We start from the raw sequence: 26,991 nt of genomic DNA on the forward strand, positions 1-26,991 counted from the left end.
GAGCTGAATGCCAGAGGTAAGCTGAGAGTGACTGCCCTTGACATCAAGGCAGCATTTGACCGAATATGGCATCAAGAAGCCCTAGCAAAACTGGAGTCAATGTGAATCAGGGGGGAAACTCTCTGCTGGTGTCATACCTGACACAAAGGAAGATGGTTGCGGTGGTTGGAGGTCAATCATTTCAGCTCCAAGATATCACTGCAGGAGTTCCTCAGTGTATATCCTAGGCCCAGCATCTTCAAGTGTTTCATCAACGACCTCCTTTCCATCATAAGTCAGAAGTGGGGATTGTAATGAAATGTATAATGTAAGGAGTGTAAAGGGTTAACAAGATGATGTTCATATATCTCAACACTAGATGGCACCATAGAGTAATTTTATAAAAGGCTGCATCTCTAGGTATTCTGGGAGAAGGTTATGAAGAAGGATAGCGAGAGGTTGAGATAGATTGTTAGCTGTACTAAAAGATATTATAGATTTCTGTAACATAGATTTTATACTGTTGTTTTATTAGCTATTACTTAGCGCAATGTGCGAACCATTTGAAGTAGTGTAAAATAAACTAGCTTTGTTTCAAATACATAGCTTGATGTTCTTTGTCAACACTACGGCTTTTAGCCATCTTGGAGAACTGTACAAGGAACGTAACAGGGGTGTTCGCAGATGAGTGCACAATGTTCAGCACCAATTGCTACTCCTCAGATAATGAAGCAGTCCATGTCCAAATGCAGCAAGGCCTGGACAATATCCAGGCTTGTGCTGACAAGTGGTAAGTTACACTCGCGCCACACATGTGCCAAGCAATGACGATCTCCTACAAGAGAGGATCTAACCATTGCCGCATGACTTTCAATGGCACTACCGTCACTGAATCCCCCACAATCAACATCCTGGGGGTTACCATTGATCAAAAACTGAACTGTACTAGCCATGTTTAAACTATGGCTACCAGAGCAGGTCAAAGGCTAGGATTCCTACGGCGAGTAACTCACCTCCTGACCCCCAAGAGCCTGGCCACCATCTACAAGGCACAAGTCAGGAGTGTAATGAAATACTCTCCACTTGCCTGAATGAGTGCAGCTCCAAGAGAACTCAAGAAGTTCAACACCATCCAGGACAAAGCAGCCCGATTGATTGCTACCTCTTCCACAAACACTCAATCCTTCCACCATCGATGAACAGTGGCAGCCATGTGCACCATCTTCAAGACGGACTGCTGGAACTCGCCAAGGTACCTTAGGCAACACCTTCCAAACCGGAAACCACCACCATCTAGAAGGACAAGAGCAGCAGACACCTAGGAACCCCACCACATGGAGGTTCCCCTCCAAGTCACTCACCACCTCGACTTGCAAATATATTGCCATTCCTTCACTGTCGTTGGGTCAAATTCCTGGAACTCCCTCCCTAACAGCACTGTGTGTGCACCTGCATCTCACGGACTGCAGCGGTTCAAGAAAGCAACTCACCATCACCTTCTGAAGGGAGCTAGGGATGGGCAATTAATGCTGGCCTGACCAGCGACGCTCACATCTTGTTAATGAATTTTTTTTTAACTCCCTCACTCACACACACTCTCTCGTGCACACACAGACTCTCTCATGCACACACACACTCTCTCATGCACACATACACTCTCTCATGCACACACACACTCTCTCATGCACACACACACTCTCTCATGCACACATACACTCTCTCTCGCACGCACACACACACTCTCTCGCACGCACACACCACATGCCGCCCTTGGGATCACAAGCTTTCGGAGTGTAGCTCCTTCACCAGGTGAGTCACCTGATGAAGAAGCTACGCTCCGAAAGCTCGTGACTCCAAATCAACCTGTTTGACTTTAACCTGGTGTTGTAAGACATCTTCCTGTGCCCACCCCAGTCCAACGCCGGCATCTCCACATCATGGCCCTTGGGATGAGTCATTCTGTATGGCATTAACAAATCACGTGTGACAGTTCGTCTGGGTGGGGGCTGGTGGACCCTCACCTCTGCACCGTACACTGACCTCTACGTTGGTGACAGATCTGTCCTCGGCCACCCCCAGGTGAGGACTCTGATGTCCGGCACCCCATTGCCCATCTGGGCCCTCTCCTGTCTGCTGTGGGCCAACTTCTTCCGCAGGAACACAGAGTGGGCATCACTAGGGGCACAGGTGGTTCAGGGTGGGGGTAGGCTCGGGGGAGGGGGGAGATGGGCCGTATTTGGGGGGTGATATGGGAAGCATGGGGGGGGGCGTTTGGGAGTATAGGCGGGGAATAATGAGAAGGGGTGGAGGTATGGGGGCTAACATGGGCAGCACTGCTGGACATGGGTGAGCTGGGGCATAGAATGGTGCTAGGTGGAGGTGTGCCAGGCGCATTCTTGTGGGAGGATGGGGGGGTGTTGAGGGTCCAGTGTCAACCCACCCATCTGGCACGGTGGTGGTCATTATTCTTCTGACGGCTCTGGGTGCCAGTCCTCATGGTCACGCTCCCCTAGCTGACTGCTGCTGTCACTTCCTCCCAGGTGGCACTAGCTACACTGGGGCTGATCCTCCGAGACCCTCGGGGGAACAGGGCATCCCGCCTGGCCTCGACTGCATCCAATAATCTGCCCACGGTGGCATCCCTGTATTGTGGGGCTGGTCTTCTCGGAGGCATGGTTGCGAGCTGAGTGGGGTTGGTGGTTGAGGAGTGGTTTAACTGCTGCTCTCCCCTATTAGCATGGGGGCTGGTGGGTGTGGTCCCAGCGAATCAGTCGGTCCAACCATCATTTGCACGTGTAGCCCCTGGGGCCTTGTTAAGTGGACCAATTAAAGTTTTACAGCAGTGACGGCCTCACCAGGCCGAGCATCGGGGAGCTCCCGGATGTTATCACTCCCTACCACACTTAAGAACCTATCCATGATATTGTTTCCATACTCTATCGCTCACACAGACACACTCACACTCTCATCCCCACATACTCTCACTCACAGACACACACACTCTCACTCCCACACATATACACTCTCTTGCTCACACACACACTCTCACTCTCTCGCTGTCTCGCTTACAGACACACAGAAGGGAGATAGATCTCTTGGTTGCATGATGTAACAAAAACAACCTCTCTCTAAACGTTGGAAAGACCAAGGAACTGATCATCGACTTCAGGAAGCGAAGCACAAGCACCACCCCCCCCCCCCCACATCAATGGCTCCGAAGTGGAGATGGTCGATAGCTTAAAGTTCCTGGGGGTTACCATCACCAAAGTCTGTCCTGGTCCACTCACGTTGGTGCAACAGTCAAGAAAGCCCAACAACATCTCTACTTCCTACTGAAGCTAAAGAAATTCAGCATGTCTGCATCGACTCTCACAAACTTCTACAGATGTGCAAAAGAGAGCATCCTATCCGGCTGCATCACAGCTTGGTATGGCAACTTCTCAGCCCAAGATCACAAAAAACTGCAGAGTGTGGTGAACTCAGCCAAACGCACCACACAAGCTTGCCCCCCTCCCACTGATTCTGTCTATACCTCTCGCTGCCTCAGGAAGGTAGACAGCATTGTCAAAGACCATTCACATCCAGGCTTAGCCCTCTTCCAGACCCGTCCATCAGGCAGAAGATATAGAAGTCTGAAGACCCGCACATCGAGACATAGGAACAGCTTCTTCCCCACAGCTACTAGACTCCTCAACGACTCCCCCTCAGACTGACCTGTTCCCTGTAATAACACTATTCATGATGCCCTATGCTGCTCTTGCTCATGTATTTGCTTTGTTTGGCCCTTGTTCCGCACTGTAACCAATCACTATTTGTTGATGTACCATTTGTCAATGTTCTCTATTGATTATTCTTTTGTCTGCTATGTGCGTACTGTGTACGTTCCCTTGGCCGTAGAAAAATACTTTTCACTGTACTTCGGGGGCATATGATATGAGGCATTCAAGTCAGGCGACCCTGACCTATACAAGAAAGCCAGATATGATCTAAGGAGATCCATCAAAGATGCCAAAAGACAGTACCGGACCAATTTCGAGTCCCAGGCTAGCCACATGAAAATCGCTTATTGTCTCAAGTAGGCTTCAAATGAAGTTACTGTGAAAAGCCCCTAGTCGCCACATTCCGGCGCCTGTTCGGGGAGGCAGGAACGGGAATTGAACCGTGCTGCTGGCCTGCCTTGGTCTGCTTTCAAAGCCAGTGATTTAGCCCTGTGCTAAACCAACTCCCTACATGGACCCCCGCCGACTATGGCAAGGTCTGAAAGACATAACGGGCAACAAGATGAAAGCATGTAAAATCGCCAGCTCCAATGCACCCCTCCCTGATGAGCTCAACGCATTCTATGCACGCTTTGAGCAAGAGGTCAGCGAGAGTAAGCCCTCCACCACGGAAGCCTTGTAGCTGAGATCTTCATTACAGACGTCAGAGCAGCCTTCTCGAAGGTCAACCCACGGAAAGCCACTGGCCCGGATGGGGTACCCGGACGGGCACTTGGGTCTTGCGCGGATCAGCTGGCGGAGGTATTCGCAGACATCTTCAACCTCTCATTACAATAATCTGAGGTCTCTATCTGCTTCAAGAAGATGACCATCATTCCTGTACCAAAAAAAAGCCAAGCAGCGTGCCTTAATGACTATCATCCAGTGGCTCTGACATCCATCATCATGAAGTGCTTCGAAAGATTAGTCATGGCACAAATCAACTACAGCCTCCCAGATTGCCTTCATCCACTACAGTTCGCCTCCCACTGCAACAGGTCCACAGCAGACGCCATCTCCATGGCCCTGCGCTCAACCCTGGAACACCTAGATAACAAAGACACCTATGTCAGATTCCTATTTATCGACTACAGCTCAGCCTTCAACACCATCATTCCTACGAAACTCATCTCCAAACTCCGTGGCCTTGGCCTCGGCTCCTTCCTCTGCGACTGGATCCTGAACTTTGTAACCCACAGGCCACAATCAGTAAAGATAGGCAATAACACCTCCTCCACGATCATCCTCAACACCGGTGCCCCACAAGGCTGAGTCCTCAGCCCCCTACTATAGTCCTTATACACCTATGACTGTGGCCAAATTCTCCTCCAACTCGATTTTCAAATTTGCTGATGACACCACAGTAGTGAGTCGGATTTCAAACAATGAAGAGACAGGATTGAGATAGAGAATCGGGTGAACTGGTGCAACGACAATAATCTCTCCCTCAATGTCAACAAAACGAAGGAGATTGTCATCCACTTCAGGAAGCGTAGCGGAGAACATGTCCCTGTCTACATCAATGGGAACGAAGTAGAAAGAGCTTCAAGTTTTTAGGTATCCAGATCACCAACAACCTGTCCTGGTCCCCCCATGCTGACACTATAGTTAAGAAAGCCCACCAACGACTACTTTCTCAGAAGATTAAGGAAATTTGGCATGTCAACTATGACTCTCACCAACTTCTACAGATGCACCATAGAAAGCATTCATTCCGGTTGTATCACAGCTTGGTATGGATCCTGCTCTACCTAAGACCACAGGAAACTACAAAATGTCATGAATGTAGCCCAATCCATCACGCAAACCAGCCTCCCAACCATCGACGCTGTCTACAATTCCCGCTGCCTCGGAAAGGCAGCCAGCATAATTAAGGACCACACGCACCCCGGACATACTCTTCCACTTTCTTCCGTCAGGAAAAAGATACCAAAGTTTGAGGTCACACACCAACTGACTCAAGAACAGCTTCTTCCCTGCTGCCATCAGACTTGTGAATAGACCTACCTTAAGTTGATCTTTTCTCTACACCTTGCTATAACTGTAACATTATATTCTGCAGTCTCTCCTTCCTTCCCTATGTACGGTGTGCATTGTTTGTACAGCGTGCAAGACACAGTACTTTTCACTGTATACTAATACATGTGACAATAATAAATCAAATCAAAATCAATCAACATACACACATACTCTCCTGCTCACACTCTCTGTCGCTCACACACTCTCACACATGCTCTCTATCACTCACTCACACACAGACACATACACTGTCGCTCCCACACACACACCCTCTCGCTCTCTCGCTTACAGACACATACACACTCTCTATCGCTCACACACACTCACGCATGCACTCTATCACTCACTCACACACAGACACACACACTGTCGCTCCCACACACACACCCTCTCGCTCACACACACACCCTCGCTTACACACACACCCTCTCGCTCACATACACACCCTCGCTTACACACACACCCTCGCTTACACACACACCCTCGCTTACACACACACCCTCTCGCTCACACACACACACACCCTCTCGCTCACACACACACACATCCTCTCGCTCACACACACACACATCCTCTCGCTCACACACACACACCCTCTCACACACAGTCACACCCTCTCACACACACACACACCCTCTCGCTCACACACACACCCTCGCTCACACACACACCCTCGCTCACACACACACCCTCGCTCACCACACAGGGCTGGATTCTCTGACCCGCCCCGCCACTTTTCTGCCTTGGCCCTCCAGCAGGAATCTCAGTTACGCTGGCCTTCAATGGGGTTTCCCATTGTGGGGCAGCCCCATGCCATCGGGAAACCCCCGGGCTGCCGGCAAAATGGAGAATCCGACCCAGACTCTCTCGCTCACACACACACACCCTCTCACACACACACCCTCTCACTCACGCACACACACCCTCTCGCTCACACACACACACCCTCTCGCTCACACACACACCCTCTCGCTCACACACTCACACCCTCTCACATACACACACACCCTCTCACTCACACACACACACCCTCTCGCTCACACACTCATCACACCCTCTCGCTCACACACACACACCCTCTCACTCACACTCACACCCTCTCGCTCACACACACACACCCTCTCACTCATACACACACCCTCTCACACACACACACCCTCTCACACACACACTCACACCCTCTCGCTCACACACACACCCTCTCACTCACACCCTCTCGCTCACACACTCACACCCTCTCGCTCACACACACCCTCTCGCTCACACACACCCTCTCGCTCACACACACACCCTCTCGCTCACACACACACCCTCTCGCTCACACACACACCCTCTCGCTCACACACACACCCTCTCGCTCACACACTCACACCCTCTCACACACACACTCACACCCTCTCACACACACACTCACACCCTCTCACACACACACACACACCCTCTCACACACACTCACACCCTCTCACACACACTCACACCCTCTCACACACACACACACCCTCTCGCTCACACACTCACCTTCGCTCACACACACACCCTCGCTCACACACACACCCTCGCTCACCACACAGGGCTGGATTCTCTGCCCGGCCCCGCCACTTTTCTGCCTTGGCCCTCCAGCAGGAATCTCAGTTACGCTGGCCTTCAATGGGGTTTCCCATTGTGGGGCAGCCCCATGCCATCGGGAAACCCCCGGGCTGCCGGCAAAATGGAGAATCCCACCCAGACTCTCTCGCTCACACACACACACCCTCTCACACACACACACACACCCTCTCGCTCACACACACACACCCTCTTGCTCACACACACACCCTCTCACTCACACACACACCCTCTCGCTCACACACACACACACCCTCTCACTCATACACACCCTCTCGCTCACACACTCACACCCTCTCACACACACACACACCCTCTCACTCACACACTCACACCCTCTCGCTCACACACTCACACCCTCTCGCTCACACACTCACCCTCTCACACACACTCACACCCTCTCACACACACACTCACACCCTCTCACACACACACTCACACCCTCTCACACACACACACACCCTCTCGCTCACACACACACCCTCTCGCTCACACACACACCCTCTCGCTCACACACACACCCTCTCGCTCACACACTCACACCCTCTCACACACACACACACACCCTCTCACACACACTCACACACTCTCACACACACACACACCCTCTCGCTCACACATTAACACCCTCTCACTCACACACACCCTTTCGCTCACACACTCACACCCTCTCTCACACTCACACACCCACTCGCTCACACACACACACACTCTCTCTCACTCCCACACACAGACACACACTTTCACTCCCACATCTACACACTTTTGATCACATGCACACACTCTTGCTCACACATACATACATGCATGCTCCCTGTCACTCACACGCACATACACACACACACTCTCGTTCACACATTTGGTTGCTCATACAACCTCTCTTGCACACACAGATGCATTCTGTCGCTCACGCACTAAGCACTTTCACACACACACACTCTTGCTCTCTCGCTCACAGACACATACAGAAACAGACACACATACTCTCCCACTCACACACACACTCACACCCGCATTATGTTGCGCATTAATGCGCATTATGCGCATTATACCCGCATCTTTTACACACACATACGCACCAGGCAATCAGTCTCTTCACCACATCTGGTTGTCACTCATTTCCACACTGTCTGGCAGTCACATCCCCCACCCCCACGTACAAGATCCTGTGGCACCATTTCATAGAACAACAAGGGAGTTATCCCTGGTATCCTGGGAAATATTTAATCTTCAATCAACATCAGTAAAACAGAATTATCTGGTCACTGCTTAAACTAGCTTTCAAAAACCTCACCTGAGTAATTTGTGATTGGCTGTTCCGCAGGGGCAGTGGCTCTGGACACATAGGGAGCTTCATGTTGTGATTGGTCTGCGCTGTGACTGTCAACTGTTCTTGCGTTATTGTTATTTTCTGATGTCCAACTGCGTCAGAAGTAGATCAAGTCAGGGAGATTTTTTTAAAAAAATGCTCATTTGTCTATTTTAAATGGTACATTATTAGTCAAAGCTGGGCAGTTGCACTTTCCAAAGCAAACAGACCATTAATAATTACTGAACCGAGATGATCTCTAACATTATTGAGCAATTGTTCCACTGATACTTACTCTGCATGTCTCAGCTCCAGTTTCTCCTTCCTTTCGATGCATTTAACTCCCCCCGCACTCCCCTCTCTCCAATACTCACCTTTTTTAGATTCAATTAATCTGAGGGGTTTTGATAGAGTAAAGAAGGAAGATCAGTTCCCAGTGGCAGAAGGGTCAGTAGCTAAAGGGCACTGATTTAACACACCTCTCAAAGACCCAGCTTCGACGTGATGGGCTGGGTGGCCTTCTTCTGTGCTGTAAGAGTTCATGATCCTTATACTCTTATTTACCGAGAAGGAATTTCAACAAAAGCAATTTGCTACAGCTGTGAATTGAGTTCAGTTAAATTGTTTGTTTTTATAACATAGTTATATATCTTTCTTGCAAAAGCTTTCTCACCTTGAGGCTAGATTAACACAATGGGAGCCTCAGAGACATGATAATGGAAGAATCAAAACACGCAGAGCTGCAATCCAATTTTTGCTGTACTAAACATGGTTGTTGATTATTTGTAAAGGGAGTCACATTTTCTCCCATAATGGTGCTGAACCTTGGATCAAAGATGGAGGAGTTCTTTCTGAGTCGCATAGAACTCACTTAGTCAGCCAGGCTACCTGCGTTTTACATGCATCAGGGCTAGCAGTTGTACAGGGAGGGGAAAAAGAGACCCTGGGCGAAACGGCAACATAAACCTTGCACGTGTTTCTGAAAAATCGTATTTCGCATGGTGTAAAGGAGCCCAAGCCAATGGAAAGATAGTTGACAGCACTCTTAGTCAGAGTTGGGCTATTGCAGATGGGATCACTGGACAGCAATCAGGAGTGGGAACTCTTGATGATTTTCACCTCCTTAACCATGGGCTTCTGAGTCCAACTGCATTGGCCCTCAAACCCCTGCTACCCCCACCACACACCCACAAACCTCATTACCAGCCATTCCAGAACAGGTAAAACCAGACTACTTTAGCCATTCAGCTGGGTTCTCCAACTGTTCTACAAGGGGAGGGCTGCTGTATCTTATTTTTAATGACTACATTTTATATTAATATATAGGACTTGACTTTAACCTGGACTTTGGGCTTTCGACTAAAAGTGAGACCCGAGCCAGCACTTGCCAGCAGTGGGAGCGGCTCGGTGATTTTACCACAGGCAGCTTCCTATTTAGCCACTTGATGGATCGCCATCCAACTGCGGGGCTGATGGTGGTGGAGAGATTATGTCATAGTCATAATGTCACTGGATTATTAATAAGACACCCAGGCTCATTCTTTGAGGACATGGGTTCAAATCTCACCATGGCAGCTGTTGGATTTTGAATTCAGTTAATGAATCAAGCTTTTTTTTAAAAAGCTAGTCTCAGTAATGATGAAGCAGTGAAACTACCTTCAACTGTCATTAAAACCCACCTGATCCACTAATGTCCTTCTGCTGTCCTTACCTGGTCTGGCCTATATGTGACTCCAGACCCACAGGACTGTGGTTGACTCTGACCTGCCCTCTCAACCTAAGAAGCTACTCAGTTCAATCAGGTTTGTGCAACAAATGCTGGCCTTCCCAGCGACACCCACATCCCATGAAAGAATAAAGAAAAATAAATAAAGGATGGCCAGTGGGCTCCTGAACCTGTCATCCCAATCAGAGGGCTGGTAGCTCTTAATTCTCTGCAACATCACAGGGAGATGAGCACCTCCATGTAAGTAAATAAAAATGAAGTATTCAGGCAACCACCTAACATCGGGGAAACCCCTCTGGGAGAATTGTTGGGGCCTTGGGAACTGCCTTTCATAGCTATGGGTGCCCTCCTTGGGCTATATGGCACCCCGGCCTGCCACATAAAGGTCACGTCCATTAAGCTGCGGCCTCTCCGTGAAGTGGGGGCTTGCACCATCATCGGCAAAATGCCAGTAGCCCAATAAAATGGCCTCTTGGTATGTTAATTGGTTGCCCGCTTCCTTAAATCCGTCACACAAACCCACCACTGGAAAAGTTCACCAACTGCAACAGGGCCTGTCATGATGTGGTTCCCTGCTATTTTAGCAGCCCCCACCCCCTCCCACCTCTCAGCCTGTTACCCAGGGGCCAGTAAAATTATGCCCATAGGTTTGACTTTTCCAACATTCCACTAGCCAGATTCTCACCTTGTAACATGCAGAAACTTGAGATCATTCAAAACTCTACTGTCCACATGCTGACTCATACCAAATCCACTTCGATCCTCACCAGCTGGACTCACTGACCAACGTTAGCTGACGGTGCCTCGCATTTAAAATTCTCATCCTTGTTTACAAATCCCTCCGTAACTTTGGGCCCTATTGCAGCACAATGGCACAGTGGTTAGCACTGCCGCCTCACAACACCAGAGACCCGGGTTCGATACCAGCTGTCTGTGTGGAGTTTGCACCTTCATCCAGTGTCTGCGTGGGTTTTCTCCGGGTTTCCTGCCACAGTCCAAAGATGCGCAGGTTAGGGGGATTGGCCATGTTAAATTGCCTATCAGTGTCCAGGGATGTGCAGTTTAGGTTACGGGGTTATGGCAATAGGGCAGAGTGGGTGAGAGAGTGGACCTGGGTGGAGTGTTCTTTCAGAGGATTGGTGCAGCCACGATGGGCTGAATGGCCTCCTTCTGCATAGTAGGGATTCCACGATTCTGTAATCGCCTTCACTCCGGTGCCTCCGGAATTGGTGGATGTTGAGTCTGGAGAAGGGTGTGTAGACAGCCTGGGTCACATTGAGATCCAAAAAGACGAGGTGTTGGGCATCTTGAAAAATATTAAGGTAGATAAGTCCCCAGGGCCTGATGGGATCTACCCCAGAATACCGAAGGAGGCTAGAGAGGAAAATGACAGAAATATTTGGATCCTCACTGTCTTCAGGTGATGTCCTGCAGGACTGGAGAATAGCCAATGTTGTTCCTTTGTTTAAGAAGGGTAGCAAGGGTAATCCAGGGAACTACAGGCCGGTGAGCCTTACGTCAGTGGCAGGGAAATTACTGGAGAGAATTCTTCGAGACAGGATCAACTCCCATTTGGAAGCAAATGGGCGTATTAGCGAGAGGCAGCACGGTTTTGTGAAGGGGAGGTCGTGTCTCACTAACTTGATAGGGTTTTTCGAGGAGGTCACAAAGATGATTGATGCAGGTAGGCAGTGGATGTTGTCTATATGGACTTCAGTAAGGCCTTTGACAAGGTCCCTCATGGCAGACTAGTACAAAAGGTGAAATCACACGGGATCAGGGGTGAGCTGGCAAGATGGATACAGAACTGGCTAGGTCATAGAAGACAGAGAGTAGCAATGGAGGGGTGCTTTTCTGATTGGAGGGCTGTGACTAGTGGTGTTCCGCAGGGATCAGTGCTGGGACCTTTGCTGTTCGTAGTATATATATGATTTGGAGGAAAATGTAACTGGTCTGATTAGTAAGTTTGCAGATGACACAAAGGTTGGTGGAATTGCGGATAGCAATGAGGACTGTCAGAGGATACAACAGGATTTAGATCGTTTGGAGACTTGGGCGGAGAGACGGCAGATGGAGTTTAATCCGGACAAATGTGAGGTAATGCATTTTGGAAGGTCTAATGCAGGTAGGGAATATACAGTGAATGGTGGAACCCTCAAGAGTATTGACAGTCAGAGAGATCTAGGTGTACAGGTCCACAGGTCACTGAAAGGGGCAACACAGGTGGAGAAGGTAGTCAAGAAGGCATTCGGCATGCTTGCCTTCATTGGCCAGGACATTGAGTATAAAAATTGGCAAGTCATGTTGCAGTTGTATAGAACCTTAGTTAGGCCACACTTGGAGTATAGTGTTCAATTCTGGTCGCCACACTACCAGAAGGATGTGGAGACTTTAGAGAGGGTGCAGAAGAGATTTACCAGAATGTTGCCTGGTATGGAGGGCATTAGCTATGAGGAGAGGTTGAATAAACTCGGTTTGTTCTCACTGGAACGACGGAGGTTGAGGGGCGACCTGATAGAGGTCTACAAAATTATGAGGGGCATAGACAGAGTGGATAGTCAGAGGCTTTTTCCCAGGGTAGAGGGGTCAATTACTAGGGGGCATAGGTTTAAGGTGCGAGGGGCAAGGTTTAGAGGAGATGTACGAGGCAAGTTTTTTACACAGAGGGTAGTGGGAGCCTGGAACTCGCTGCCGGAGGAGGTGGTGGAAGCAGGGTCGATAGTGACGTTTAAGGGGCATCTTGACAAATACATGAATAGGATGGGAATAGAGGGATACGGACCCTGGAAGTACAGAAGATTTTAGTTTAGACGGGCAGCACGGTCGGCACAGGCTTGGAGGGCCAAAGGGCTGGTTCCTGTGCTGTACTTTTCTTTGTTCTTGTTCTTTGTCCCTCTGAGATCTCTGCACTCATTGTCCATCCCAAACTTTCATTATTCAGCTGTCGAAGTTCCTCCCCAACTGCACCCCCTCTCCGCCTTGCGTTCCTCCTTTAAGAAATTCCTTAAAACTTAGCTCTATGGCCAAACTTTTATTCATATTCTCTAATATCACTTAACGTGGTTCAGTGTTAAATTTTGTTAATAGCACTCCCACGAAGCGCTCTGAAATGTTTTATTACATTAAAGGCACTACATAAATGCAATGCATTATGTGTTAATAAAGGACTCAATGCATTACCGTCTGAGGGATGTAACTGCTGCTGGGGCATTTCTGGGAGGAAGCGGGGGTGGAGATCCGATAGACATTTCTGGAAGCTGAGAATATCTGTAAGCCTAGAAAGAGAATGAAAGTGCCAGTGAACCATGGCATCCAAACAAGGCTTAGCAATAACTTTTCCAGCTCCTTTAACTTACGTTTACTAAATTCATATCAATTTCTCATTCTGTTCACATTCACCTTGCCTGGAACATAGGAACAGCAGGAGACCATTCCACATTTCCACACCCTACAGCCTGTTCCAAATTTCAATCGGACCATGACTAATCTGCATTTGATCCATGTCCCTGAAGCCCTCATCCAATAGAAATCTGTGGCTCTAAGTCTTGAAAATGTCACTAATGACCAGCATCCACAATCTTTTGCGGGAGAAAATTCCAAAATGTCCTCCAACCTTTGTGTGAAGAAGTGCTTCCTGCTTTTACTCCTGAACAAACTAGCTCCAGTTTTAAGAGAGTACCCTTCACCAGAGGAAATGGCTTCGCTGTCTCTTCCCTCTTCAATTAATTTACCATTTCCTTGACTTGGCCATCACCTAACCTTTTAAAGTCATGAGGAATGCAAGCCAAGTCTAGGCAACCGGCCTCATAATTAAGGACAACAGCTTCACTCTGAACAGAATGACATGAAACCATGGTTTCAGTTGTGGTATGTGTAGTCAAGTAGTTCTGCAACTAATGTCCTTTCCCCCCCTCGCCCCCATTAAATGTCCCCCAACCAAGTTGGTTGACGAGGGGTTTTCCTCTATTATTGATTGTATAAGGATAGTTTTGTGCAGATCTAGGGTCAAAATGTAATTAGGTGCCTGACCATGTTCTAACACCATCCTTATATAATATTGATTTTATATTAATTACAGTTAAATAACAAATCATATGCTAATTTGGGAAGTGCAGATGGTCCAAGGTTTGAAGCTTCTCTGAGGTTCTTGGAGACGCTATAGCACCACCACTGGAGGGAGGGTGCAAGAATTTATACTGGAAGTGCAGATTAGTGGAAGATTTTTGATTTGTTATATCGGGCTCGATCTAAACGAATCGGAACAGAGTCCGGGGTCTAGCGTGTTTAGCCGGGTGCTTCCCAGCATCGCAGTCCTGAAAAACACCACGCTATCTACCAGGACTCTGGTTTGATTCGGGGCCTCAGTGGGGAACTCCCCGACAAGGCCGCACTTTGTCTCGGTTCCTGCACTGAGGAGCTCCGCTCGCCAGAACTCAGTGTAGGGAGAGATCGGGATGCCTCTTTTAAATGTCACAATGGGCGGGATTCAGATTGTGATATAAGATTAGGCAGTAATAAATCTAAATAATAAATTTCAAAGGACATGCAGTTCCAAACAGGGCTTTCCAAAGCTTTCCATGTTAGCTACTTCTGGGAAATATGACTACATTTTGGGAGTCCTCTGTGCTGATTGTTGAAAGAGTCACTTATTGAAAGAAATGACGTGTTATTATTCCAACAAATATTATTAAACGCAAGTGTCACAAAAACACGCTTCACTTGCCTAGTCCCTGAGCTCAGGAGTTCCCTCTCTAAACTCTCCGCACGGCTTTCTTTCTTTACGATTCTCCTCCAAACTTACTCACTGACCAAGCTCACCACCATCAGCCTTAACATTGCCTTATATGGCTCAGTGTCTAACTTTGCTTCATAAGTTTGTGATCTGGGACTTTTTAATACATTAGATGCACCATGTAAGTATATTACATATAAAATATAATGGATCCACAGGCTTCAGAGACCTTGTTAGGATATAAGGACCCATTTAAAAGACTAAATTCCTAGTGTTTTATTGACACCTGTTAACTTGCATTGTATTGACGGAGGATCATTGAAAAAAATAACATTTAATTATTTAACAATTCCCAGGAGAATAAAATCCATACCGGTTTTCTTTTCCACATTTACGTTGTGGGAATCAATGAAGTTAAGAGCTGGTTTAATGATTATTTTTCAGCCCTTCATTCAGCGCACAGTTGTGATTCTAAACTTAAGATCTCCTAGAATCAATACCTTCCACAGGAACGAAAGGAGACCACTCAGCCCCTCGAGCTGATTTCACTATTCAATCTGATCATGGCTGATTTACATCGGAACTCCATTAATCCACCTCAGTTCTGCAATCCTTAATATTGTTACCTAACAAAGGAGTCAGTTTTGAACTGTTTAATTGAACCCCAGCCTCAGCAGCTTTTTGAGGGAGAGGGGTCCAGACTTTGTCCTTCATTGTGTGAAGAAGTTCCTCCTGACACCAATCCTGAATGGTCGGGCTCCAATTTTAAGGTTATGCGTCCTTGTTTTGCATTCCTCCTCCAGAGGAAATAGAGGAATCTCTGTTTCCCTATTAATTCCTTGGCTGGGATTCAATAAGAAGGCGGTGGCCCCATGTACCAGATGGGAAGTCTGATGAGCCAGAAAAGTCTGGTGAGAGCCTCTCAACAGGCCCTGAACCCATGAGCTTACTTTCTGGTCATCAGGCAGTCAATTTGGACTGAAGCCATAGTTTCTGTCCCCACTCCACCCTGTAAGAGTACGGAAGTTCCACTTCCAAGAGCTACTGACCAATCAGAGGTCCAGCAGCTCTGCAATGCCAAAGGTTCCACCGGTAGTGGTGGCCAGAACTGGGATTGCAGACACAGAACCAGTGATTGAGGCCGAGAAGCAGGTAAGTGGGGTATGGGCATTTCAAGGGCATTCAAGTAGGTCCTGGCAAGGGGTAGGGGTGGTGGTCGGGAGGCTGGGGTGGTCATAATTAAGCGAGGCAGGCCCAATCTGCTAGGGGGGGCAGCCCTCCATGGCACAGGAAGCAGCCTTCTCCCCATCCAACTCAAGCCCAGAACCAGGCTGCCAGGGGTTACCTGATCACCTCGCCACGTGACGTAGATATTCCCCTCCCTCTACAGCTGGTAAACTACCAGTGACAGCAGGAAGAGTCCCTTACATGGACATTAATTGGCCACTTGAGGGCCTCAATTGACCAAAGGTCCACAGGCCATCCAACACGATGCTTGTAAAAACCAGTGGAAGCCAGTAGGTGATGGGAATGACATCCTCTGCCATCCAATACAATTTCACCCCCCCCCCACCACCTACTCCCAGAGGGAGTAAAATTCTTGCCCTTTAATCAACTTGAACACCTCAATTAAATTGCCTTTTAAACTTTTATATTCAAGGGAACACAAGCCTAGTCTTTGCAACTTGTCCTTGTAACTTAAGCATTTACGCTCTATTTGAAATATAAATGGGAAGATCAAGGGCTGATTTGAATGAGGATTTTGAACTGAATTGGTAGGCCAGATAGGGGGAACACCTTTGCACTGGTGTGGAAGTCCAGGATAAGCAGATTTTGTCTTAAAATGAGAGTCAGGCCATTCAGGAGAGAAGCTAGAAATCATTTTGTCTCACAAAAGTGGAAGTGTGAACTCTCGCCCATAAAAAGAAGTAAATCCCAATTAATGAATTTAAATCTAATGTTAGTAGGCTTTTGTGAGGCAAGGGTAGAAAAATGTATGTAACCAAAGTGGGTAAATATAATTAAAATACAGATCAGCCATGATCTCATTGAATGATGGAATAGGTCTGAGGGGCTGAATGGTCTTCTTGTGTTCCTTTGTTGCTATGTTCCATAATGTGATGCTTGAAGAAGATGCAGTACTCACGGGTCTGGGCAAACTATATTGGCACATATCCTGTCCATATGCAGGAACCCACTGGAGTCCAGCCCTCGATCTGCTCATGGTTCCTGGGGCACTGGTCACCAGCTCCGTATAGGGTAACGGTTGACCTGTGGCATAGTGCAGCTGGTGACGGCCGTGAGCGACTCGGCCAGCAGAGGCCAAGCTAAATGCTTCCTCCAGGAGCTGATGCATGTGCTGCCTGACTTCGTCAATCGACGGTTGAGAGCTGAGGGTGGAAGATTCCGAGTGTCCTTTGGCCTGTCTTGCTCGGGTGGCAGTCCGAGGCTCCGCTATTCGGTCCACGTTCGTTTCTTCTGTCAATTCCGGCTCCGTCTTCAAAAGGGGAAAGCAGTGTGATAGGGAAAAAGGAAAAAAATCTTAGTTAAAGAATGACTTACGTTTCTACAGTAGCTTTCACGGTCACTGAATGTCGCACGGGTGCTTTCCAGCCAATGATGTACTTTTGTCAAGTGCAATCACTGTTGTAATGCAGGAGACGGAGTAGCCAATTTGCACACAACAAGATCCCGAAAACAGCGATGTGATGATAACCAGGTAATCTATTTTTGTGATGTTAGTTAAGGGTACTCATCTGCTCTTCTTCAATCTAGTGGCCAGTCACCTAAGACGGCAGAGGAGACCGCAGTTTAACATCTCATTCAAACGACAGCATCTCTGACAGTGCAGTGCTTCCTCAGTGCCGCATTGGAGCGCCAGCCTTGATGTCTATGCTTAAGTCCTGGAGTCCTTGAATCCAGAACCTGGTGTCACACAGCCAAGCATATTACCAGTGGAACCACAGCTGGCATGGTAAGTGTAGTAAACATTATAATGTGGAAAACAGCAGCCGCCAAACTTTGCACAGTGATGCTCACCAGGTAATCTGTTAGAATGATATTGATTGAGGGATAAATATTCGAAAGAAGAAGAGGAAGAGAAGGGAAGCACAAGTTGTGATGCTACGGGATGAGATGTGGCATTAAACTGATACCCAATTCCCGTTTTCAGACATGTGTTAAAGATTTTACAGCACTATTTGGAATATAAATGAAAATTTTCCTTGCTGACAGGACTCTTCCATTGAATATCTTAATTGATCTTTCATTTCTTTGCATTTTGCAGGATCTTGATCGACACAAAATAGCTGTCACTATTGTCAACACAGAAAAAGTTGAATACCATTCAAAGCATCCCACTGCACGTGGGGTGCTTGGGAACATATAAGGAAATTTAGTATATGCCCCTGTAAGATAAGTAGGTCTGCCTTGCAAGACTTTCATACTTTTCACAGCATTGTACCCATCTCAAACCAATTGAAAATCCATCCACATAAGTGTCTGCCTACACAACCTAAATGATTCTGGATAATATTTTAATAATTGGTCACACAGCTAGTTTATATTTCACACTTCACGAAGCACTGGCTTGCTATGAATATTATATGAACCCAACCAGGCCCTTGCTACAGTTCTGTGTTGAATACGGTCAGTTGGGAGAACACAGCAGCTTCATAGTCACTCAAGCTGTCCTTTTATTTCCAGATTTCTTAAAGCTAATTGCTAATATCTGGAACTGCTAAGTTGGCACCTGATCTCTCATTCTCTGGATTATTAGCCCAGTAACATACCCACTCCACTATTAGGCCCCAGCACCTTTACCATAGTAACCCATTGCAGGAGCGCTATTAAACAAAATTTGTCACTGAGCCACATAAGGAGATATTAGGACAGCTGACAAAACATTTGCTCAAAGAGATAAGGGTTTAAACGAGCCGAGAGAGGTTGAAAGACGGAAAAACTTCAGAGCTCAGAGCCTAGGCTGCTTAAAGACATGTCTGTCAATCGCAGAGCGACTAAAATTGGGGCTGCGCAAGAGACCCGAATTGGAGGAGTGTCAAAATCTCCGAGGTTTGTGGGGCTGGAAGAGGTTAAAGAGATAGAGCTTCGAGAACAGGGATGAGAATTTTAAAACGGAGGCGTTGCTGGACCAAAACCAACGGAGGTCAGCCAGAATATGTTGATGGGTGAGCAAAATGCAATGCGAGGTAAGATGTGAGCAGGAAAGTTTGGATGGTATCTGAAAATTGGGATGACAGCCAAAAGTGCCAGATAGTTACATCTCGTGGCAACAAAGGCATGGACAAGGCTTTTAGCAGAAGGTGAGCTGAGGCATGCGGCAGAGGTGGGTGTTGCTGCAAGAGTGGAAGTTGTGGATGGAGCAAACATGTGGTCAGACGTTCAACTTGGGGGGCAAATATGGCACCAAGGGGATAAGGTTATTTATTGCTTATACAATACTCTAATCAAGAAACTGATGTACACACCAAAGTGTCTGAACTCTCTTGTGGTGTCTATTTTGTTCTAATTCCCCTCATAGTATTAAAGGACCGAGGCCGGCACAGAACTGTGTTTAGTATCAAGTCAGAATGTGGATAATGGAACATTTTTACACTGTTAAAACTAAACATCGTCAACTCTACGTGTACAACTGACATCCCAAACTACTTCATCGTGATGGGCGTGATGAGAGACAGAGAAGTGAGGGAAAGACAAAGCATGGTATCCAAAAAGCAGATTGAAATATAGGTTTTGAGGAGGACTTTAAAGGTGGCGAAGAAGGCAGCGGGATAGTATGGGGCCAAAATGACGAATGATGCAGTTGCCATAAATACAGGGAGAGAATAGAGGATGAGTAAAAGGCCAGAACTAGAGGACAGAGGGCACAGTCACACAGGGCTGGATGTGTTTCAGGACAATGTTTCTACATTAAAGACGCTCTATAAGTTATTGTTCAATTAGCTCAATGACAGTTCCGAATGTTACGTAGGGGCGATTTTGAGCTCGTGTTCTCCGTCAGCGATGTGGGCCCAAAATCCCGCGACAGTCGGGAAATGAGATTCCCGCTGGCGAGGCCTCTTTTTCCGATCTTCCATGTCCCTCACACATGATGCCATTTCAATAAATTTGCATCTCATAATAGGGCTCCCCACAATATGTTCCCCCCTCACTGAATATTCATACCAAGCTGATGTGGTTCACAACAGCTATTTACAAATTTGAAGCAGTCGAGGGCAACCCAACGGGTGTGCAAAGGCAAATATAGCCCCAAGGGGGAGAGGGACATGCCTGGGCAGGCAGTGCCAACCTGGCAGTGTCAGGGTCGAAGTGCCTGCGTGGCAGTGCCAGGGACAGGCCCTCTGGGGAGCCCCATTGGAGTGGGTCCCCCTTATCTCTGGTGTGGGTGTGCGTGCCCTGATGCTTTAGGGTGGGGGGTTCCCCAATGGTGGGGGAGGTGACCCGAGGCTTATAGGGCAAGGGGGGATAACAGATGGTTGTTGTGGAAGGGCTCAATGCTTGTGGAGGGGGAGCATCTAATGTTTGTTGGAGGGAGGCGGGGCACCCCGATGCTTATGGGGTTGGGAGCCACGATATTTGTGGGGGGCGGGCTCGATGCCTATGGAGCTGGATGGCCAGAGTGACGGTGTAAACCACACCCTAGATTTGCAGTAAAGTCTGGAGGTAAAACAAGGCTGTGCAGCTGGAGAGCTACACACCAGTGTTCTCGCCTTAGCCAGTACTCACTGAGAGGAAGTTTATGTCCAGTATGTGAAAGCACAATGTTAAACTGAAAGCGATGTGGGACATGGCTACGTCATAACATAAGGTTCTATGTATCTGCCATTCAAGTATATCTAATGTGGTGGGGGGAAAAATTAAATCACGGCTGAAAATCTTCAGCCTTTGGGATTCTCTGTTCCCACTGGCAGTGCACCCCCGCCCCGTGGGTTTTGCTTTGGGAAATCCCATTGACAAGCTGTGGGAGTAGAGAATGCCACCGCCAGCGAGAAACACGGAGCTGGGGGACTGGAGAATCCAGCCGACAATGCAGCTTGCAGCAGTGACAGGTTAAGAAATTACTGGTAAATGAAATTTTATTGTGGTGAATTTCAGACCCTGTTTAACCCATCTCTGCCCAAAATAATTCTGATTTTTGACAATTTTTCCAGCTTTTTACACCCTGCTGTAAGGCTGCCTCCTAACTTCATATATAAAGTTATTTTAAACATGAAAAACTATACTCTTGAGTAACTTTTACAGCAGCCAGTACCTTCCATTGAAAATCTAACAATTACTTGCATTTATATAGAGTCTTTAGCACAGCAAGATATTCAAGGCACTTCACGACAATGTTATCAGACCAAAATTGACACAGAGTCATGGAAGGGTTATGAGGATAAGTTGTCTTATGAGGAAAGGTTGAAGGGCTAGGCTTGTATCCGCTGGAGTTTGAAGAGTAAGAGTTGACTTGATTAAATCCTGAGGTGAACTGACAGGATGTGCAGAGGATGTTTTCACTTGTGGGAGAATCTAGAACTAGGAGTCACTGCTTAAAAATAAGGGGTTGTACATTTAAGACAGCAATATTTTTAAGGCTGAACTAGATATATTCTTGATTAACAAGGGGGTGAAAGGATATCGAGGGTAGGTGGGGATGTGGGGTTATTGAATGGTCGAGCAGGCATGAGGGCCTGAGTGGCCTACTCCTGCTCCTAATTCATAAGTGATGCACGATCAATCACTACTGAAGCGAGATTGTAGTCCAATTGAAGGCTTTAATGAACAAGTAGTTACCCCAGCAGCTCCGGTACAGAATGACTGCTGTGGGTGAAACATAGACTCTTATGCTCTGCCTGCTGGGTGGAACCAGCAGGTCGGTTCCACCATTCATACTACAGTAGAAGATACATCCCACCTAGATACCGCGATACCCCTAATGTAGCCTATCACATTCACCCCCCGTTTAAAAAAAGAGTCTGGCGGAGGTGGTGGCCTTGCGTCTACAGTGGTAGAGGTTATAGCGGCACCCTTTGGTGCCTTTACATACAATACACATATTTATAGACAATTATTTACAAGTTCATTTTGCAATGAAACTATCAACCAGTCAGAGGCCCTGGTCGTCCTCTGCGATCGTCGCAGCCCCGGCGGTGATGCTGGCGTCGGCTCGGGCATCCGTGGCTCTGGGAGCGTGTCGTCTTCAGCTTCATCGCATCCGGATGGGGCCAGTGGGGGGACAGATCCTCCTGGGAAGGGGGCTGCGGTGGTGTGCGCCGGTGAAAGAATGGTTGGGATTGGTGGGGGGGGGTGGTTGAGGGTGGGGATCCAGCGGGGGCCAGATCCCGGAGGGAGACCGTGTCTTGTCGGCCGTCGGGGTGCGTCACATAGGCGTACTTGGGGGTTAGCATGGAGGCGATGTACCCTCTCGACCAGTGCGTCCGACTTGTGGGCCCCTATGTGTTTGCGGAGTCGGACAGGTCCGGGGGCTGCCAGCCATTTTGGGAGCGAGGTCCCCGAGGAGGACTTCCTAGGGAAGGCAAGGAGACGTTCATGAGGTGTTTCGTTGGTAGTAGTGCACAGTAGTGATCGGATGGAGTGAAGTGCATCGGGGAGGATCTCCTGCCATCGGGACACTGGGAGGTTCTTGGACCGTAGGGCCAGTAGGACGGCCTTCCAGATCGTCCCGTTCTCCCTCTCTACCTACCCGTTTCCCCGGGGGTTGTAACTGGTCGTCCTGTTGGAGGCAATGCCCTTGCTGAGCAGGAATTGATGCAGCTCGTCACTCATGAAGGAGGAGTCCCTATCGCTATGGATGTAGGCGGGCAAACCGAACAGGGTAAAGATGCTGTGGAGGGCTTTAATGACGGTGGCAGCTGTCATGTCGGGACAGGGGATGGCGAAAGGGAACCGGGAGTACTTATCGATCACGTTTAAGAAATCCGTGTTGCAGTCAGTGGAGGGAAGCGGCCCTTTGAAATCCACACTGGGGCGTTCAAAGGGGCGGGAAGCCTTCACCATGTGCGCTTTCTCTGGCCTGTAGAAGTGAGGCTTGCACTCCGCGCAGATTTGGCAGTTTCTAGTTACGGCCCTGACCTCCTCGGTAGAGTAGGGCAGATTGCGGGTTTTAACAAAGTGGAAGAACCGGATGACCTCCGGGTGGCAGAGGTTGTCGTGGAGGGTCCGGAGTCGGTCTACTTGTACACTGGCACAAGTGCCGCAGGACAGGGCATCAGGAGGCTTGTTGAGCTTCCCGGGACCATACAAGATCTCGTAATTATAGGTGGAGAGCCCGATCCTCCACCGTAAGATCTTATCATTCTTAATTTTGCCCCGCTGTGCATTGTCAAACATGAAGGCTACCGACCGTTGGTCAGTGAGGTGAGTGAATCTCCTGCCGGCCAGGTAATGCCTCCAATGCCGCACAGCTTCGACGATGGCTTGGGCCTCCTTTTCAACGGAGGAATGGCGGATTTTTTAGGCGTGGAGGGTGCGTGAAAAGAAGGCCACGGGTCTGCCCGCCTGATTGAGGGTGGCAGCCAGAGTACGTCTGATGCATTGCTCTCGACCTGGAAGGGGAGGGACTCATCGATTGCATGCATCGTCGCCCTGGCGATGTCTGCTTTGATGCGACTGAAAGCCTGGCGGGCCTCTGCCGATAGGGGAAGAACCGTGGACTGGATTAGTGGGCGGGCCTTGTCCGCATAATTGGGGACCCACTGCGCATAATAAGAAAAGAAGCCTTGGCAACGTTTCAGAGCCTTGGGGCAGTGGGGGAGGGGAAACTCCATGAGGGGGCGCATGCATTCGGGATTTGGGCCTATGACTCCATCATGCACTACGTAGCCGAGGATGGCTAGACGATCGGTGCTAAACACGCATTTGTCCTTGTTATAGATTAAGTTAAGGATTTTTGCGGTATGGAGGAATTTGCGGAGGTTGGTGTCGTGGTCCTGCTGGTCGTGGCCGCAGATGGTGACATTGTCGAGGTATGGGAACGTGGCCCGCAGACCGTACTGGTCAACCATTCAGTCCATCTCCCGTTGGAAGACCGAGACCCCATTTGTGACACCAAAGGGAACCCTTAGAAAGTGGTAGAGCCGCCCATCTGATTCGAATGCAGTGTACTTGCGGTCGTCCGGGCGAATGGGGAGCTGGTGGTAGGCTGATTTAAGGTCTACCGTGGAGAAAACCTTGTGTTGCGCTATCTGGTTGACCATTTCAGATATGTGGGGGAGAGGGTACGCGTCGAGCTGCGTATACCTGTTGATGATCTGACTGTAGTCTATGACCATCCTATGTTTCTCCCCGGTCTTAACACCCACCACTTGAGCTCTCCAGGGGCTGTTGCTGGCCTCGATAATGCCTTCCTTTCGTAACCGCTGGACTTCCAACCTAATGAAGGTCCGCTCCTGGGAACTGTACCGTCTGCTCCTGGTGGCAACGGGTTTGCAATCGGGGGTAAGGTTTGCAAACAGGGAAGGCGGGTCGACCTTGAGGGTCGCGAGGCCGCAGACAGTGAGGGGGGTTATGGGGCCGCCACATTTGAACGTTAAACTTTGCAGGTTACACGGGAAGTCCAGTCCCAGGTGTGTGGCAGCGCAGAGATGGGGGAGGACGTAGAGTCTGAAGTTATTGAACTCCACGCCCTGGACCGTGAGGTTGGCTATGCAGTACCCCCGGGTCTCCACAGACTGGGAACCAGAGGCCAGGGAGATCTTTTGTTTAATCGGGCGTACAGTGAGAGAGCAGTGTCTTACCGTATTGGGATAGATGAAGCTCTCCGTGCTCCCAGAGTCGATCAAGCAGGATGTCTTGTGCCCGTTGATGCGTACTGTGGTAAACCACTGTTGTACTTATATTAGAGGATGTACGGTAGAGCGTGCACTACAAGTTTGCCTGTGGCCCCTGCCTGCTGGCTCTGCCCAGGAGGCGGGGTATAAATATGCGTGTCCTCCAGCTCGCCACACATCTAATACCAATAAAGCCTGAGTTTGGATTCAACTTTCGTCTTTAGTCAAATTGATCGTGCCTCAATTTATTGGTATCAGTTTTCGAAGGATGGACCTTCGTATTAAACCAGATCGCCTGCACCTGGATCCACACTCAAGCGACGCCAGAAAGGGCTTCCAGCACTGGCTAGCTTGCTTTGAAGCGTTTATCAACGCGGCGCCGACCCCTGTTCTGGAGGCTCAGAAGATCCAGATCTTATATCCCAGGCTGAGCTCCAAAGTCTTCCCGCTGATCCAGGATGCGCCAAACTACGCCGAAGCCATGACTCGACTCAAGGACAATTACGAGCAAGAAACAAACACGCTCTTCGCTAGACACACGCTTGAAACTCGTTCTCAACTACCGGGTGAGTCCATAGAAGACTTCTGGAGGGCCCTAATCCCACTAGTCCGGGACTGTGACTGCCAGGACGTTACAGATAAGGAACACTGAGACCTCCTTTGTGAGGGATGCCTTTGTGACTGGAATTGGGTCAGATATCATACGTCAGCGGCTCCTAGAAGGGGCCACGCGCGACCTCGCAGAGACTAAAACGCTAACGCTCTCCATGATGGTCGCTCTGCGCAACGTCCAGTCCTACGCCCCCAACCGCGCGGCCCACCCCTCCTACGCTTCATGGACCTCACAGGCAGCCGCCCCAGTGTGGGCACTGCCCACCCAATACGCCTGCACTATACGCCAGCCAGCAAACCCCGGGGGGCCCCGATGCTACTTTTGTGGCCAGCAAAAGCAACCCCGCTAACGCTGCCCGGCCCGCACGGCCCTTTGTAAAGCCTGCGGGAAGAAGGGCCACTTCGCCGCGGTGTGCCAGCCCTGCACAGTGGCCACGATCGCCCCCACCCCCCCCCCCCCAGTCATGGACAATGGGCGCCGCCATCTTCTCCCCCCCAGACCATGTGCGATCAATGGGCACCGCCATCTTCCCCTCCGCGCAACATGTGTATTTCATGGGCGCCGCCATCTTGCTCCACCCCCGCAACGTGCATTCTACGGGCGCCGCCATTTTGTTATCCCCAAGATCTCCGGGCGCCGCCACCTTGTCTACCCCTCAGCACATGGACACCACCAGCGATCCAAGATTTGAACTCAACGGCTGCCCCATTACCCGACAACAGACCAAGGCTCGCCTCCAAGTCACTCGATCAGTCTTGCCCGCATAACCTGACCAACGCACCCACCAGCGTGAAAGTCAACGGCCATGTGACCTCTTGCCTGCTGGACTCCGGGATCACCGAGAGCTTCATACATCCGGATACGGTAAGGCACTGCTCCCTCACGATACACCCCGCCAATCAAAAAATCTCCTTGGCCTCCGGATCCCATTGCGTAGCGATCCGGGGGTACTGTACGGTCACGCTCGCGGTCCAGGGCATAGAATGCCACAGCTTCCGCCTCTACGTTCTCCCTAACCTCTGCGCTGCACTTATCCTCGGCCTGGATTTCCAGTGCAACCTCCAGAGCCTAACCCTTAAATTCGGCAGACCCTTACCACCCCTTACTGTGTGTGGCCTCGCGACCCTAAAGGTCGACCCACCTTCCCTCTTTGCTAATCGAACTCCAGAGTGCAAACCCCTCGCTACCAGAAGCAGACGGTACAGCACCCAGGATAAGACCTTCATCAGGTCCGAAGTCCAGCGGTTGCTTCAGGAAGGCATCATCGAGGCCAGCAATAGCCCCTGGAGAGCTCAAGTGGTAGTGGTTAAATCTGGGGAGAAACACCGAATGGTCGTGGACTACAGCCAGACCATCAACAGGTACACGCAGCTCGACGCGTACCCCCTCCCACGCATATCTGACATGGTTAACCAGATTGCACAGTACCGGGACCTGCATTCCGCCTACCACCAGCTCC

General features: G+C 49.2%; 1 protein-coding gene across 1 annotated transcript in view; it reads right to left on the reverse strand.

The window, feature by feature from the left end:
• Positions 1-26,991, reverse strand: part of kiaa1549la (KIAA1549-like a) — a 431,663-nt gene that overhangs the window by 23,737 nt on the left and 380,935 nt on the right. The window contains exons 18-20 of the mRNA XM_072466225.1: positions 17,275-17,625; positions 13,577-13,671; positions 8,656-8,783 (exon numbers count right to left, since the gene is read on the reverse strand). Of these exons, the coding sequence (XP_072322326.1) occupies positions 8,656-8,783; positions 13,577-13,671; positions 17,275-17,625 (574 nt within the window). The remainder of the gene's footprint in view (positions 1-8,655; positions 8,784-13,576; positions 13,672-17,274; positions 17,626-26,991) is intronic.

This window comes from Scyliorhinus torazame, chromosome 10 (genome assembly GCF_047496885.1).
Source record: "Scyliorhinus torazame isolate Kashiwa2021f chromosome 10, sScyTor2.1, whole genome shotgun sequence".
Taxonomy (NCBI): Eukaryota; Metazoa; Chordata; class Chondrichthyes; order Carcharhiniformes; family Scyliorhinidae; genus Scyliorhinus; species Scyliorhinus torazame.